At 45.5% G+C, this 18,869-nt stretch overlaps 1 protein-coding gene across 1 annotated transcript in view; it reads left to right on the top strand.

Moving 5' to 3' along the window:
* Positions 1-18,869, top strand: part of LOC122935570 (phosphofurin acidic cluster sorting protein 1-like) — a 163,848-nt gene that overhangs the window by 24,867 nt on the left and 120,112 nt on the right. Inside the window, exons 3-7 of the mRNA XM_044291334.1 lie at positions 2,525-2,614; positions 11,485-11,610; positions 12,256-12,418; positions 13,027-13,109; positions 13,424-13,507. Of these exons, the coding sequence (XP_044147269.1) occupies positions 2,525-2,614; positions 11,485-11,610; positions 12,256-12,418; positions 13,027-13,109; positions 13,424-13,507 (546 nt within the window). The remainder of the gene's footprint in view (positions 1-2,524; positions 2,615-11,484; positions 11,611-12,255; positions 12,419-13,026; positions 13,110-13,423; positions 13,508-18,869) is intronic.

Raw genomic sequence — 18,869 nt, 5'->3', positions numbered from 1 at the left:
AGTATTATACCATGGAGTATATACAGTGAGTGGAGTATTATACCATGGAGTATTATACTGTGGAGTATATACAGTGAATGGAGTATTATACTGTGGAGTATATACAGTGAATGGAGTATTATACCATGCAGTATATACAGTGAGTGGAGTATTATACCGTGCAGTATATACAGTGAGTGGAGTATTATACCGTGCAGTATATACAGTGAGTGGAGTATTGTACCGTGCAGTATATACAGTGAGTGGAGTATTGTACCGTGCAGTATATACAGTGAGTGGAGTATTATACCGTGCAGTATATACAGTGAGTGGAGTATTGTACCGTGCAGTATATACAGTGAGTGGAGTATTATACCGTGGAGTATATACAGTGAGTGGAGTATTATACCGTGCAGTATATACAGTGAGTGGAGTATTATACCGTGCAGTATATACAGTGAGTGGAGTATTATACCGTGCAGTATATACAGTGTGTGGAGTATTATACCGTGCAGTATATACAGTGGGTGGAGTATTGTACCGTGCAGTATATACAGTGAGTGGAGTATTATACCGCTCTGATAGCGGACAGTGAATGGAGTATTATACTGTGGAGTATATACAGTGAATGGAGTATTATACCGTTCTCTAACTGACAGTTAATGGTGTATTATACCGCTCTGATAGCTGAAAGGGAATGGAGTATTATTCCGCTCTGATAGCTCACAGTGAATGGAATAGTATACCATAGAGTATATACAGTGAGTGGAGTTTTATACAGTGGAGTATATACAGTGAGTGGAGTTTTATACAGTGCAGTATATACAGTGAGTGGAGTATTATACCGTGCAGTATATACAGTGAGTGGAGTATTATACCGTGCAGTATATACAGTGAGTGGAGTATTATACCATGGAGTATATACATTGAGTGGAGTATTATACCGTGCAGTATATACAGTGAGTGGAGTATTATACCGTGCAGTATATACAGTGAGTGGAGTATTATACCGTGCAGTATATACAGTGAGTGGAGTATTATACCATGGAGTATATACATTGAGTGGAGTATTATACCGTGCAGTGTATACAGTGAGTGGAGTATTATACGTGCAGTATATACAGTGAGTGGAGTATTATACCATGCAGTATATACAGTGAGTGGAGTATTATACCGTGCAGTATATACAGTGAGTGGAGTATTATACCGTGCAGTATATACAGTGAGTGGAGTATTGTACCGTGCAGTATATACAGTGAGTGGAGTATTATACCGTGCAGTATATACAGTGAGTGGAGTATTATACCGTGCAGTATATACAGTGGGTGGAGTATTATACCGTGCAGTATATACAGTGAGTGGAGTATTATACCGTGCAGTATATACAGTGAGTGGAGTATTATACCGTGCAGTATATACAGTGAGTGGAGTATTATACCGTGCAGTATATACAGTGAGTGGAGTATTATACCGTGCAGTATATACAGTGAGTGGAGTATTATACCGTGCAGTATATACAGTGAGTGGAGTATTATACCGTGCAGTATATACAGTGGGTGGAGTATTATACCGTGCAGTATATACAGTGAGTGGAGTATTGTACCATGCAGTATATACAGTGAGTGGAGTATTGTACCGTGCAGTATATACAGTGAGTGGAGTATTATACCGTGCAGTATATACAGTGAGTGGAGTATTATACCGTGCAGTATATACAGTGAGTGGAGTATTATACCGTGCAGTATATACAGTGGGTGGAGTATTATACCGTGCAGTATATACAGTGGGTGGAGTATTGTACCGTGCAGTATATACAGTGAGTGGAGTATTATACCATGGAGTATATACAGTGAGTGGAGTATTATACCATGGAGTATTATACTGTGGAGTATATACAGTGAATGGAGTATTATACTGTGGAGTATATACAGTGAATGGAGTATTATACCATGCAGTATATACAGTGAGTGGAGTATTATACCGTGCAGTATATACAGTGAGTGGAGTATTATACCGTGCAGTATATACAGTGAGTGGAGTATTGTACCGTGCAGTATATACAGTGAGTGGAGTATTGTACCGTGCAGTATATACAGTGAGTGGAGTATTATACCGTGCAGTATATACAGTGAGTGGAGTATTGTACCGTGCAGTATATACAGTGAGTGGAGTATTATACCGTGGAGTATATACAGTGAGTGGAGTATTATACCGTGCAGTATATACAGTGAGTGGAGTATTATACCGTGCAGTATATACAGTGAGTGGAGTATTATACCGTGCAGTATATACAGTGGGTGGAGTATTATACCGTGCAGTATATACAGTGGGTGGAGTATTGTACCGTGCAGTATATACAGTGAGTGGAGTATTATACCGTGCAGTATATACAGTGAGTGGAGTATTGTACCGTGCAGTATATACAGTGAGTGGAGTATTATACCGTGGAGTATATACAGTGAGTGGAGTATTATACCGTGCAGTATATACAGTGAGTGGAGTATTATACTGACAGTGAATCCGGCTTCTTATTCTCCTCATCCAGGGCTCAAAGAGAGTTCTCCGCTCCAATGAGTACCAACTTCCTCCATGTGGGGTGATGGAGACGGAGCTGGAGCTCAGCTTCTCCCTCCAGGTGAGTGATGACAGCGGAGGAAACATGGGGGCCGTGGGCTGAAGGACGGGGTCTTCTGGAAAGGCCGAGACCCCACTCAACCCGGTCATTTCTGGAACATGTGACACGTGATATGTATGACACATGAAGAGGCGAGCAGAGAACTAGACAGAGTGAAGCAGTGACCGCAGAGAGACATGCTCCATCATCTGTCAGGGGGTATGTGTAGATTGTGGAGCCTGTCTGTGGATTATGGGGTATATATATAGATTATAAGGAATGTCTATAGATTATAGGGTATTTATAGACATGCTCCATAATCCACAGATTAAAGGGTATGTATATGTAGATTAAGGAGTCTGTCTATAGATTATGGGGATTATATGTAGATTATGGAGCATGTCTATATATTATGGGGTATATATATTTAGATTATGGATCATGTCTATAGATTATAGGGGTAACATAAGGGGTTTGCTTGTGCCACCTATGGGTGAATAAACCTTTTTTTCACTGAAGATTCAACTGGAGTGCAGTCCGATTTCTTTATTCCGTATAGATTATAGGGTATATATGTAGATTATGGAGCATGTCTATAGATTATAGGGTATATATGTAGATTATGGAGCATGTCTATAGATTATGGGGTATATATGTAGATTATGGAGCATGTCTATAGATTATAGGGTATATATGTAGATTATGGAGCATGTCTATAGATTATGGGGTATATATGTAGATTATGGAGCATGTCTATATATTATGGGGTATATATGTAGATTATGGAGCATGTCTATATATTATGGGGTATATATGTAGATTATGGAGCATGTCTATAGATTATAGGGTATATATGTAGATTATGGAGCATGTCTATAGATTATAGGGTATATATGTAGATTATGGAGCATGTCTATAGATTATACGGTATATATGTAGATTATGGAGCATGTCTATATATTATGGGGTATATATGTAGATTATGGAGCATGTCTATAGATTATAGGGTGTAGATTATGGAGCCTGTCTTTAGATTATGGGGTAAATACATATGTAGATTATAAGGAATGTCTATAGATTATAGGGTATATATGTAGATTATTGAGTATGTCTATAGATTATGGGGTATATATATGTAGATTATAGAGCCTGTCTTTAGATTATGGGGTATATACGTAGATTATAAGGAATGTCTATAGATTATGTGGTATATTCGTTAATTTCTAACGATAATTTGTTTTCCCTTAGTCCTAACAGTGGCACAGATGGGGTATTCTGCCCCTGTGGACTGGTTAGGACAGGTGGAAATTTTAATGACATTCACAAACACACACTCCCTCCCTCCCCCAATAAAGAGGGGCGTGACCCCCAGGCCCTTGTGTAGTTACAAGTAGAAAAAAATAACAACTTTAAAGTATAACTAAGGGGGGGATATTTCTGTGCCACTGTTAGGACTAAGGGAAAACAAATTATCGTTAGAAATTAACGATTCCCTTACATCCTAACCAGTGGCACAGATGGGGATTTAACAAGAAGAAACCCCCATGGGAGGGTCCTCATGCCTGGCGGAAGCTAATACTGTCCGGCCAAATGAGGAATAGCTATGAATTCTAGAATCCACTCTAAAGTGTGAGATAAAGGTGGAGTGAGAACTCCAAGAAGCCGACTTACAGATCACATCCAATGGGATCGAGCTTCTCTCTGCAAATGAAGTGGCCACTGCGAGAGTGGAGTGGGCCCTTACAAACTCAGGAGGCTCCGAGCCCTGAGACATATAGGACTCCCAATTTGCCTCCTTAATCCATCGACTGATGGAGGGCTTAGAGGCTTTCCTCCCCATGTGGGTACCGGAAAAGAGGATAAGGAGGTTTTCATCTCTCCTAAATACCTTGGAGCGTTCCAGGTAAATCCTAAGACATCTCGAAATGTCGAGGGTATGAAGCCCTCTTTCCTCAGAGGAGGGGGATGGAGCCAAAGTCGGCAGGGAAATCACCTGGTTAATGTTGACAAAAGAAGGCACCTTTGGAATAAAGGTAGGCAGAATTCTAAGTAGTACCCGGTCTTGGAGGAACCTAGTATAAGGTTCAAACGCAGAAAAATCTTGGAGTTCCCCAACTTGCTTTGCAGAGGTAATGGCCAACAAAAAGGTGATCTTCCAGGTAAGGAACTTGAATTCCACCTCCTCTAGGGGCTCAAAGGGGGGAGATGATAACCCCCTGAGCACGACCGATAAATCCCAAACAGGGACCGGTCTAATCACGGTAGGCTTTAATCTTGAATCTCCCTTCAGGAACCTCTTAATAAGGGGCTCTAGAGAAATAGACCTATTGAGACAGGCAGAAATTGCTGAAACCTGCACTTTGAGGGTAGAAGGAGACAGCCCCTTGTCAAGACCGTCTTGCAAAAACTGAAGAATTGCCAGAATGGAAGCTTCAGTGAATTACTGCTGACGTATAGAACACCATGATAAAAAAAATCCTCCAAATTCTTGAATAGGACTTATTAGTAGCTTCTGATCTGGAGTGCTCCAGGGTTCTCAAGACAGACCCCGATAGCCCTTCTATCCTTGGAAGGGACTGATCAACCTCCAGGCCGTCAGGTTGAACATTTGAAGATTTGAGGAGATCTGAGTGTCCCCCGACACTGGTACTTTCTCTGGGGGAAGCCTCTAAATATGACCCCGACTCATCTGGAAGAGTTGGGTAAACCAAGCTCTCTTTGGCCAGTATGGTATGATGGCGATGACTGATGCTTGGTCCTGCCTGATTTTCATCAAGACCCTTGGTAACAAGGAAATTGGAGGGAAGATGTAGGCCAGCCTGAACCTCCATGGGATTGACAGTGCATCTATTGCCACCGGGCTGTCCTCCCTGTAAAGGGAGCAATACCTCTCCACCTTGGTGTTGAACCTTGTTGCCATGAGATCGATCTCTGGCATGCCCCACCTGAACGTTATCTCCTTGAAGACCTCTGGGTGAAGTGACCATTCTCCGGTTGGAAGACCTCGGCTCAAGCGATCCGCAAACACATTGTGAACTCGGCAAATGTGAACGGCTGATAAGTGGGTGAGGTTCAGTTCTGCCCAATCCAATATCACCCCTATCTCTCTCAGGAGACTTTGTGACCTCATGCCTCCCTGCTTGTTGATATACAGCACAGCGGTCATGCTGTCTGACTGTACCTTCACTGCTTTCCCTCGAATGAAGGGAGCAAAATGAAAAAGAGCTAGTCTGATCGCTCTGATCTCGAGGAGATTCGATGACAATGATTTCTCCCGTGGTGTCCAAGTTCCTTGGACTGTCTTGTCCAGAAAATGAGCTCCCCAGCCTACTAGGGATGCATCTGAAGTAAGTATGATCCAAGAGGGCTGGATCAGGGACTTGCCGTCCTCGAGGTGAGACCACCATCTTAGAGAGGATCGGGCATGGTAAGACAGGGAGCGCACGAAATTGAGTCCCACCGGACTGTGATTCCATTTGGCTAGTACCTCCGACTGAAGCGGACGCAGATGCCATAATGCCCAAGGAACCGCCTCTGCGGTAGATGACATTAGTCCCAACATCTTCATCAATGTTCGAATTGTTACCTCTCGTGGTACTGAGAGAGAACGGGCTGTTAGTTGCACGGATCGCCTTCTCTCGGGAGTGAGATGAATAGTCATCTTTACTGAATCCACCATGAACCCCAGGAACCTTACCGAGGTGGCTGGCAGAAGTTGGGACTTGTCCCAGTTGATTATCCATCCTAGCTGATGAAGGAAGGCGACAGCCTGTTGAATGTTTTGGGACAAGATCGCTTGGGAAGGGGCTCTGAAGAGCCAATCGTCCAGGTAAGGAACTATGCTCAGACCCTGAAGCCTTAGAGCGGCCACCACGGACACCACCACCTTGGTAAAAGTGTGTGGGGCTGAAGAAATCCCAAACGGGAGGGCCACAAACTGGAAATGTTTTAAGACCCCCCCTGATCTGTACCGCGATCCTTAAGAATCTTCTGGACCCAGGGTGGATGGGAATATGGAGATAAGCATCCAAGGTTGCCAGGAAATCCCCCGGCACAAGTAGATTGGTCACTGACTGGATAGTTTCCATACGGAATTTATTTTGTTTGATAAAACGATTGAAGTACCTCAGATCTATGATCATCCTCCATCCTCCGGTATTCTTGGGTACCAGAAACACTGGGGAATAGATACCTGCTCCCCTCTCTTGGGGAGGACTCCTCTAGAGCCCCCTTCTGAAGATATTCTAGAACATAGCTCTCTAGAACTCTTTGCTTGTTGCAGGGAAGTAACCTTGTCTGGACGAACTTGTCCGCGGGCGGACTGCTCAAGTCCACAAGGTAACCTTGGGAAATGATGCGAAGGACCCATTGGTCCTGGATATGATCCTGCCAAAAATCTAGAAAATGTTGTAGGCGCCCGCCTACGGGAATGTGGGGAGCAGGGAGCATTGGACATCCAGTCAGACCGGCTAAATACCAAGAGCCTCGAGGAGGCCCGCAATCAGAGCGACGAGGACTTCTTGGGGGGTCTAGATCCCCTAGAGGATTTTCCTCCTCTACGAGAACCCCAATCTCTCTGGGTTCTAGGTTGAGGTTCCGGCCTGGAACCATACCTCTTGCCCCGACCACGAAAGGACTTCTGGGGAAGGGACTTGCCCTTCTTGTCCGACAGCCCCTCCATTATCTGGTCTAGCTCTGCTCCAAAAAGTTTGCCGGGTTCATAAGCCATAGTGCACAGGTTATGCTTCGAGGTAGTATCAGCCTTCCAAAGCTTCAACCAGAGCGGACGCCTGCCCGCGGTTGAAAGCGCCATGGACTTGGATGCCAGCTTCAATTGTTGTGGAGCAGCATCACACAAGAAGTCGATGGCTAAACTGGCCGTTTTACAGGAGGCCAAGATGTCATGCCTGGAAACCCCCTGGTCCAGGTCAGACTGTATCTGGGCGAACCTTGATCTAAGAAAATTTGCCACTTCTGATGACGCAATAGCGACTGAGGCAGAGGCAGACGCCGAAGAATAAATCCGCCTAAGGGCGCAATCCGCCTTCCGATCCATTGGATTTTGGAGGCTTGATCCGTCGTCCGATGGGATTAAAGTCCTCCTTGACAGTTTGGAAATAGCCATGTCCACCTTTGGGACAGGCCCCCAGGATGATACCTGATCCTCCTTTACAGGAAAAACCGCCTTGAATCTCTTGGTCAATACGGGACCCTTCTCCAGTTTTTTCCATTCAGTCTTCATTACTGAAAGTAGGGAACTATCCGCTTTGAAGGCCCTGGACCCCTTAGAGGCAGAAGATGAGGCTTCCCCCGGATCAACGTCCTGGTCCCCCGACCGGATGGATCTTAGCAGCCGCTGGGATTTTTCAGGAGGGAAAAAATAAGCAAAGCTATCCTCGTCTTCAGAGGAGGAAGAGGCCGATCCTTCTCTTACATCCCGAGCCCCCGATTCTTCCATCGCCCGATGAGGAGAGGAAGGACGTCGGCGGTTGGAGACAAAGGCATGCTTCAATTGCTCTATGGAAGCGTTCATCTGACTAATGTTGGTTTCCATGTAGCCCTTAACCCAGTCGACGACGTCATGGACCGTCGGTTCCTGCTGGGGGAGTGCTTTGGCCCTACAGGGAGGGCATCTGGAAAAAGCGTAGCTGTCCTCCAGCACAATCTGGCAATCGTGGCACTGCAGGTGATGCCTCTTGCCAGCACTTTTTCTGGTGGGCTCCCGGTCACCGTCTTCGGTAGAAGACATGGCTGCAATACAAAAGAAGGGATAAACCGTAAAATTCAGAGGAAAAACAGACAATTAACAGCAAGCTTCAGGATCTTTACCCGGAAGATCCTAAGGTTTGAATTGCAAATCTCAACAGAAGAAACTTGCAAGAAAGCAGAACTTGCAAGTGATCACGAAAGACTCAAGGTTAAACGGATAAATCTGCACTCCAGGAGACTGAGCTTGAGCTTGGTGGAACACCAGCCTTGTTTGGCACCAAACACACTACGCTCCGGCTCGGAAGGGGCGGGGTTAACCTTTTAATAAAACCTAAATATTTCTGCCCTATACAGGCCCCTATAGGATAAAAAATTGTAGGGCAACTTGCCCCAAAGCTGAAAAAAGAACAATGCCCCGCATAAAACAAATGGGATTAGAAGTTTAAATGTTGCCTGCTATCGGCAGGGCGGCGGAGGGAAGTGACGTCACATGACATCACTTCCCCAAGATGGCGGCGCCCAGCAGCACATGCGGACACCGCTACCGCCGCATGGAGAAGAGCCGAAGCACAGCAACAGGTGAGTGCCCGACCTACGGCCCCATCATAGACCGGAATCGAGTTCAAACGATCCGACCCGGCCAGCTACAAAAAACCTCCACCGCCGAAATGGAGGAGGGGACCACCCATCCTAACTGTCCAAAGGACAGAAAAAAACACAAGGGCCTGGGGGTCACGCCCCCTCTTTATTGGGGAGGGAGGGTGTGTGTATGTGTTGTTTAATTTCATTAAAACTTCCATCTGTCCTAATCAGTCCACAGGGGCAGAATACCCCATCTGTGCCACTGGTTAGGACGTAAGGGAAATGTAGCTTATGGAGCATGTCTATAGATTATGGGGTATATATATGTAGATTATGGAGCATGTCTATAGATTATGGGGTATATATATGTAGATTATGGATCATGTCTATATATTATGGGGTATATATGTGTAGATTATGGATCATGTCTATAGATTATGGGGTATATATATGTAGATTATGGAGCATGTCTATAGATTATGGGGTATATATGTAGATTATGGAGCATGTCTATAGATTATGGGGTATATATGTGTAGATTATGGATCATGTCTATATATTATGGGGTATATATATGTAGATTATGGGGTATATATATGTAGATTATGGAGCATGTCTATAGATTATGGGGTATATATGTGTAGATTATGGATCATGTCTATATATTATGGGGTATATATGTAGATTATGGAGCATGTCTATAGATTATGGGGTATATATGTAGATTATGGATCATGTATATATATTATGGGGTATATATGTGTAGATTATGGATCATGTCTATAGATTATGGGGTATATATATGTAGATTATGGAGCATGTCTATAGATTATGGGGTATATATGTAGATTATGGAGCATGTCTATAGATTATGGGGTATATATGTGTAGATTATGGATCATGTCTATATATTATGGGGTATATATATGTAGATTATGGGGTATATATATGTAGATTATGGAGCATGTCTATAGATTATGGGGTATATATGTGTAGATTATGGATCATGTCTATATATTATGGGGTATATATGTAGATTATGGAGCATGTCTATAGATTATGGGGTATATATGTAGATTATGGATCATGTATATATATTATGGGGTATATATATGTAGATTATGGAGCATGTCTATAGATTATGGGGTATATATGTAGATTATGGAGCATGTCTATATATTATGGGGTATATATGTAGATTATGGATCATGTCTATAGATTATGGGGTATATATATGTAGATTATGGAGCATGTCTATAGATTATGGGGTATATACACTCACCTAAAGAATTATTAGGAACACCTGTTCTATTTCTCATTAATGCGATTATCTAGTCACCAATCACATGGCAGTGGCTTCGATGCATGTCGGGTTGTGGTCCTGGTCAAGACAATCTCCTGAACTCCAGACTGAATGTCAGAATGGGAAAGAAAGGTGATTTAAGCAGTTTTGAGCGTGGCCTGGTTGTTGGTGCCAGACGGGCCGGTCTGAGTATTTCACAATCTGCTCAGTTACTGGGATTTTCACGCACAACCATTTCTAGGGTTTACAAAGAATGGTGTGAAAAGGGAAAAACCTCCAGTATGCGGCCGTCCTGTGGGCGAGAATGCCTTGTTGATGCAGGAGGTCAGAGGAGAATGGGCCGACTGATTCAAGCTGATAGAAGAGCAACGTTGGCTGAAATAACCACTCGTTACAACCGAGGTCTGCAGCAAAGCATTTGTGAAGCCACAACACGCACAACCTTGAGGCGGATGGGCTACAACAGCAGAAGACCCCACCGGGTGCCACTCATCTCCACTACAAATAGGAAAAAGAGGCTACAATTTGCACAAGCTCACCAAAACTGGACTGTTGAAGACTGGAAAAATGAGTCCGAATTTGGCGTAAACAGAATGAGAACATGGGTCCATCATGCCTTGTTACCGCTGTGCAGGCTGGTGGTGGTGGTGTAATGGTGTGGGGGATGTTTTCTGGGCACACTTTAGGCCCCTTAGTGCCAATTGGCCATCGTTTAAATGCCACGGGCTACCTGAGCATTGTTTCTGACCATGTCTATCCCTTCATGACCACCATGTACCCATCCTCTGATGGCTACTTCCAGCAGGATAATGCACCATGTCACAAAGCTCCAATCCTTTCAAATTGGTTTCTTGAACATGACAATGAGTTCACTGCACTAAAATGGCCCCACAGTCACCAGATCTCAACCCAATAGAGCATCTCTGGGATGTGGTGGAACGGGAGCTTCGTGCCCTGGATGTGCATCCCTCAAATCTCCATCAACTGCAAGATGCTATCCTATCAATATGGGCCAACATTTCTAAAGATGCTATCAGCACCTTGTGGAATCAATGCCACGTAGAGGCAGTTCTGAAGGCAAAAGGGGGTCCAACACCGTATTAGTATAGAGGTCCTAATAATGCTTTAGGTGAGTGTATATGTAGATTATGGGGTATATATGGCAAATTGTGCTATATTTTACTGGGATGGTCCATTGGGGGACATATGGCATGTTGGGGATACTGCCTGTTTCAGGGGGACACACCATGGGGTGGACGGTGGCGGATGTTGACTGTGCGCTCCTCGTCTCTTCCAGTATCCACACTTCCTGAAGAGAGACGCCAACAACCTGCAGATCATGTTACAGCGACGGAAGCGATACAAGAACCGCACCATCCTGGGCTACAAGTCCCTGGCCATTGGGGTCATCAACATGGCAGAGGTGACGTCCCCTTTATTCACTGCCTGCAGTAAAATAATCCACAGCGCTGTGCACAGGAGCTCACAATCTAATCTGCCTCCCCCCACACAATATATCACTCCCATCATCTCGCACCCCAGGAGATCACAATCTAATCTGCCTCCCCCCACACAATATATCACTCCCATCATCTCTCACCCCAGGAGATCACAATCTAATTTGCCTCCCCCCACACAATATATCACTCCCATCATCTCTAACCCTAGGAGCACACAATCTAATCTGTCTCCCCCCACACAATATATCACTCCCATCATCTCTGACCGCCCCCTCGCTGTAGCCTCGCCCTCCTCATTACCACATGTCACAGGCATTCAGTTTACTGGCTGGTTCCTCGGGGGCGGGGCTCAGGCGCTCACACTTCTCTTTGCACTGGACGCAACCTCAGTGCCCGCTAGCAGTAGTTTAGCGCTCACAGTCATGTCCGGGCTGACTGACACCTCCTCCCACTACAAGGTAATCCCAGCGCAGTGTCTGTTCACAGGCTGCACGGTATCCTATGTGGTATCATACAGCACACTGCTCTTAAAGGCACAGGCCTACAGTTTGCTGGTAGAGCGGTGGGTTCCTAATAGTTACAGCAGCTTTCTGTCCTCCACAACGCAGGTGATGCAGCGTCCTACAGAGGGGATGAAGGTTCTGGACCTCCACAGTAACCGCAAAGACCCGGCCATCCGAGTGGCAGAAATCAGCATTTTCTCACTGTCCAGCCAGCCCATCGATCACGAAGAGGTCACCACCGTGACCAGACCAACGGTCAAGGGCCTGGGTAAGAAAGCTGTATGTGGGCGCATCTGGAGAGCTGGAGGTCTTATAGGTCCCCCATACGAAGAGCATTGAGACCTGGAGGCTGCAGCCTGGGAACACAGAGACCTCTAGATATGCAGAGCTCCTGACCATGCTGAGTGCATGCTGAGGGCCCGCTGAGTGCATGCTGAGGGCCCGCTGAGTGCATGCTGAGGGCCCACTGAGTGCATGCTGAGGGCCCGCTGAGTGCATGCAGACCTGCACTATCATAGATTAAGTTTTACAGGCGGGGGACGCACTGGGGGCGGCAGAGGATGCATTGGGCATACCTCTCAACGTTTTGGACAGTCCAAGAGGGACACTTATGGTTCATTATGTGAGATCGTTTTCCCTGCACTTCTACACACTTCGATGGTTCTCTTATACTTTAGCGCGCACATTTTTTTAATATAGAAATTTCTAAAACTCTAATCGGATCAAATAATGAAATATTATACAAGGCTCTAAACAAATCTATAAGACAGAGGGACTAGAGTCCAAAAGAGGGTCACTTGGGAGGTCTGGTACTGGGGGCTTCATTCCTGAAGGTGTTTTGCAGGGCCATGTCTTGACTTGCATCTTGTTTTCCAGATGCTGAACCGTACTGGGAAGAAGAGGATGATGAGGACAGTTATTCCTCAGAGCAAGATGGCAGTGATGAAGGACAAGGACAGGTGAGGGCTGCCTCCTATAGAACATAGCATAGGCTCCTCACTCTAGGCACATAGAGACATCATCAGAGGGTCTGAAGAGAGCAGATGTCCCCTGGCATCACGTGAGGTGTTGGGATGGTTGCCACTTCATCCACTTCTATGCAGCTGTGTAAAGCATAGTGGAGACTTATTACACAGTGAGACATTCAGTTTAATGGATAGAGCAGAGGGTCGGAGGCACCTACTGGAGTTAGGTCCTCTCTACTATCTTGAACTTGGTCTGTAGGACAGTGTGGGTGGAGGTGTGGTAATGTGGTTCAATTTCTCCTGGCTAGGATGTAGATGATGAAGATGATGAGATGAGGAGACCGAAGAAGTTTGGCAGGAAGCTGATGCACAGCACGTCTCTGAGCCGCCAGGTAATTACGGCTTTACGGGTGAGTCTTGTGTGTGACAGCTCTACCTCCTGGGTCACACTGTTCATAGAGTGGTCACTGTTCGGTCATTTGGCCAGCCACTTTCCCAGTCCTCCTGGCTTATGAAAGCTGGTCCAGAAGTCATTCTCCGCCATCCCCTGCACTTTTAAAGTCCTTCTTATGAACATTTCAGAGAAATTCGACATCACATGAGGTAACATCTTGCTAACCTGTTCTCAAACTTGTTTTTTACTGATTCTCTGGCATATGTTCTCATTCTGGAGTCTGTATGTGTCTGAAACCCACAGTCAATCAAATGACTTGAAAGCTTTGACTGTCTACTTTTCATCTGAGTGCCACAATGTACTGCCCACCAACAGAACAGTCCATTCCATAAATCTCCAGGACAGAGACAGTCAGAATCTGATGCCTGAGATTTACCCTGACACTAAGAAATGGGGCTCCTCAGTAGCCTCTTCAGATTGTGGAGCAGCCGTGGCACCACAAATGATGCTGCTCGCCTGGACTTGAGGTGTGACTAAGCTTCATCTTGTGTCTTCTGAGCACCTTCATCACTGTTATGTACAGGCCAAAAGAGGATAGAGGCTCCTCTGCTGTGATCTTCTTACCTCTAAGGTATTTAGGAGGTGATCTATACACATGATCCTCAAAATCTTAGGCTCTGGATCAGAGACTAGGTTGGAAAGACTGAAACTTTAAATTGTTGAGCAGGTTTAGCTGGATGGATCTCATGTGGGTAGGTATACTGTCCAGGTTCTGGGATCAGTACATATTCTGGGCTCATTGAAGTTTTGCATTAGACGATGTGCTGTGCTGGTTTAGGATCTAGATGAACAGATCCTGTATGCTGGGCTGGGTTGGGTTCTAGAAGAACATATCCTGTATCCTGGGCTGGTTTGGGTTCCAGAAGAACAGATCCTGTATCCTGGTCTGTCTTAGGTTCTAGATGAACAGATCATATATGCTGGGCTGGTTTGGGTTCTAGATGAACAGATTCTATATGATAGGCTGTCTTAGGTTCTAGATGAACAAATCCTGTATCCTGGGTTGGCTTAGGGTCTAGATGAACAGATCCTTTTTTCGATGCTGGTTCAGGTTCTAGATGAACTGATTCTATATAATAGGCTTTCATAGTTTCTAGATGAACAAATCCTGTATCCTGGGCTATCTTAGGTTCTAGGTGAACAGATCCTGTATCCTGGGCTATCATAGGTTCTAGATGAACAGATCCTGTATCCTGGGCTGTCTTAGGTTCTAGATGAACAGATCCTGTATCCTGGGCTGGTTTGGGTTCTAGATGAACAGATCCTGTATCCTGGTCTATCTTAGGTCCTAGGTTAACAGATCCTGTATACTGGGCGAGTTTGGGTTCTAGATGAACAGATCCTATATCCTGCTCTGTCTTAGGTTCTAGATGAACAGATCCTGTATCCTGGGCTGGTTTGGGTTCTAGATGAACAGATCCTGTATCCTGGTCTGTCTTAGGTCCTAGGTTAACAGATCCTGTATACTGGGCTAGTTTGGGTTCTAGATGAACAGATACTGTATCCTGGGCTGTCTTAGGTTTCAGATGAACAGATACTGAATGCTGGACTAACTTAGGTTCTAGATGAACAGATCCTGTATGTTTGGCTGGTTTAGGTTTTGGATCAGTAGCTAAGGGTCAGTTAGTTGTATGTTGTGCTGGTCGACACTCAGGTTCAGTAAATTCAGAATTTAGGTTGGCAGACTCTGAATCACTGAATATTCTGGAAAGGTTTGATCTTTCGATTAGCATATGTTCTAAGTAATATTAGACCTCCAAATTAGTGCATATTGTGGACAGGTCGAGGCTTAGTGGGCAGGTTTATGTTTGGGTATGGTACTAGGCAGGTTTATCCTTGTTATCAGCATACGGTAGGCAGGTTTAGTCTTGGGATCAGCATATGGTAGGCAGGATGGGGCACCAGATCAGCATAATGTAGGCAGGTTTAGTCTTGGGATCAGCATATGGTAGGCAGGTATAGGTTTGGGATAGGCATATGGTTCATGATACAGGATCTGTTCACCTAGAACCTAAACCAACCCAGGAAACAGGATCTGTTCTTCTGGAACCCAAACAAGCCCAGGATTCAGGATCTGTTCATCTAGAACCTAAAGCAGCACACGATACAGGATCTGTTAATCAAGAACCCAAACCAGCCATATGGTACAGGGGTGTACAGTGCTAGGACCATACGCCGCACACTGCATCACATTGGTCTACAGAAGAGGCTTCCTTCCCAGAAGGAAGCCTCTTCTAAAAATAATGCACAAGAAAGCCACAAACAGTTTTCTGAAGACATGCAGACTAAGGACATGGATTGCTGGAAACCTATTTGGTTCAGATGGTGTCAGGCGTGTGTGGCAACAACCAGGTAAGGAGTACAAAGTCAAGTGTTTCCTGCCTGCAGTCAAGCATGGTGGTGGGATTGTCTTGCTTTGGGGCTGCATGTGTGCTGCTGGCTGTGGGGGGCTACAGGTCATTGAGGGAACCATGAATGGTAGCATGATTCCCTCCCTTCTGGGCTGCAGGGCAGTATTCCAACATGATAACGACCCCAAACACCTCCAAGACGACTACTGCCTTGTAAAGAAACTGAGGGTAAAGGTGCTGGCCAAGCATGTCTCCAGACCTAAACCCTATTGAGCATCTGTGAGGCCTCCTCAAATGGAAGGTGGAGGAGGGCAAGGTCTCCAATGTCCACCAGCTCTGTGATGTTCTTATGGAGGATGGAAAAGGATTCCAGTGGAACCTGTAAAGCTTTAGTGACCTCCATGCCCAAGAGAGGTAAGGCAGTGCTGGAAAATAATGGGGGCCACACAAAATATTGACACTTTGGGCACAATTTGGCCATTTTTCTTTTTACTTAGGGGTGTTCTCCCTTTTGTTGCCAGCGGTTTAGACATTCATGGTGGTATGTTGAGTTATTTTGAGGGCACGCCCAATTTATACTGTTATACAAGCCGTACACTGACTACTTTACATTGTATCAAAGGGTCAGATTTTCGGTGGTCCCAGAAAAAGATATACAATATTTAGAAAAATGTGAGGGGTGGACTCACTTTTTTGAGAAACTGTATAGTAAGCAGGATGGGGCTTGGGATCAGCATATGGTAGACAGGTTTATTCTTGGGATCAGCATATGGTAGACAGGTTTATTCTTGGGATCAGCATATGGTAGGCAGGATGGGCCTTGGGATCAGCATATGGAAGGCAGGATGGGGATTGGGATCAGCATATGGAAGGCAGGATGGGGATTGGGATCAGCATATGGTAGACAGGTTTATTCTTGGGATCAGCATATGGAAGGCAGGATGGGGATTTGGATCAGCATATGGTAGGCAGGTTTAGTCTTGGGGTCAGCATATGGAAGGCAGGATGAGGCTTGGGATCAGCATATGGTAGGCAGGATGGGGCTTGGGATCAGCATATGGTAGGCAGGTTTAGTCTTGGGGTCAGCATATGGAAGGCAGGATGAGGCTTGGGATCAGCATATGGAAGGCAGGATGGGGATTGGGATCAGCATATGGAAGGCAGGATGGGGATTGGGATCAGCATATGGTAGACAGGTTTATTCTTGGGATCAGCATATGGAAGGCAGGATGGGGATTGGGATCAGCATATGGAAGGCAGGATGGGGATTGGGATCAGCATATGGTAGACAGGTTTATTCTTGGGATCAGCATATGGAAGGCAGGATGGGGATTGGGATCAGCATATGGTAGGCAGGATGGGCCTTGGGATCAGCATATGGAAGGCAGGATGGGGATTGGGATCAGCATATGGAAGGCAGGATGGGGATTGGGATCAGAATATGGTAGACAGGTTTATTCTTGGGATCAGCATATGGAAGGCAGGATGGGGATTGGGATCAGTATATGGAAGGCAGGATGGGGATTGGGATCAGCATATGGTAGGCAGGTTTAGTCTTGGGGTCAGCATATGGAAGGCAGGATGAGGCTTGGGATCAGCATATGGAAGGCAGGATGAGGCTTGGGATCAGCATATGGTAGACAGGTTTATTCTTGGGATCAGCATATGGAAGGCAGGATGGGGATTGGGATCAGCATATGGAAGGCAGGATGGGGCTTGGGATCAGCATATGGTAGGCAGGTTTATTCTTGGGATCAGCATATGGAAGGCAGGATGGGGCTTGGGATCAGCATATGGTAGGCAGGTTTAGTCTTGGGGTCAGCATATGGTAGGCAGGATGGGGCTTGGGATCAGCATATGGTAGGCAGGTTTAGTCTTGGGGTCAGCATATGGAAGGCAGGATGGGGCTTGGGATCAGCATATGGAAGGCAGGATGGGGCTTGGGTTCAGCATATGGTAGGCAGGTTTAGTCTTGGGGTCAGCATATGGAAGGCAGGATGGGGCTTGGGATCAGCATATGGTAGGCAGGTTTAGTCTTGGGGTCAGCATATGGAAGGCAGGATGGGGCTTGGGATCAGCATATGGAAGGCAGGATGGGGCTTGGGTTCAGCATATGGTAGGCAGGTTTAGTCTTGGGGTCAGCATATGGAAGGCAGGATGGGGCTTGGGGTCAGCATATGGTAGGCAGGTTTAGGCTTGGTATCACTATATAATAGGCAGGATGAGACTTGGGATCACGATATAAGAGATATGGTTCACTAAGGTGACACTTGGAGACTGAGATGAAAGGATCACTTTAAATAGTAAGAAAGGATGATGAAACAGGAATCCTGAGAACAAGCACTTTGGTGACAAATCTGGAGAAACCACTCTTGTGATCCCCAAAACCCCCAGAAACGTATATGTACTAGATACAGAGGAATGAGAGAACTAAGGAACTAGGTGGAGATGGCTTTAGATTATAAGTGGTACTGACAATGTAAGCCTACACTATGTAAATAATATACTGTACATAGCATTGGTTCTGTAATTTAAGCCATATAGAAAAGCTCTCCAGAGGTGATGACTTATACATACTCAAAAGTCCACAAACCCAGGATGGCAGGAGTAATGTTCCAGGGAATGTGAGGCTCCAACTCATTGTGGGGAGTTGAAGTATTTGGATGATTCTTGTCTGATGAATAGGCTGATGAGAAGCACCAATGATGGTGGATGACCACTGTGACAAGAGGAGAAGCACTAATGATGGTAGAGGAGCACTGTGAATAGAGAAGTACTAATGATGGTGGACAAACACTGTGAGAAGAGAAGAAGCACTAATGATGGTAGAGGAGCACTGTGAGAAGAGGAGAAGCACTAATGATAGTGGACGAACACTGTGAGAGGATGAGAAGCACTAATAATGGTAGAGGAGCGCTGTGAGAAGAGAAGCACTAATGATGGTGGACA

Source organism: Bufo gargarizans, chromosome 4, assembly GCF_014858855.1.
Source record: "Bufo gargarizans isolate SCDJY-AF-19 chromosome 4, ASM1485885v1, whole genome shotgun sequence".
NCBI lineage: Eukaryota > Metazoa > Chordata > Amphibia > Anura > Bufonidae > Bufo > Bufo gargarizans.
This window is presented reverse-complemented; position numbering and strand designations above follow the sequence as displayed.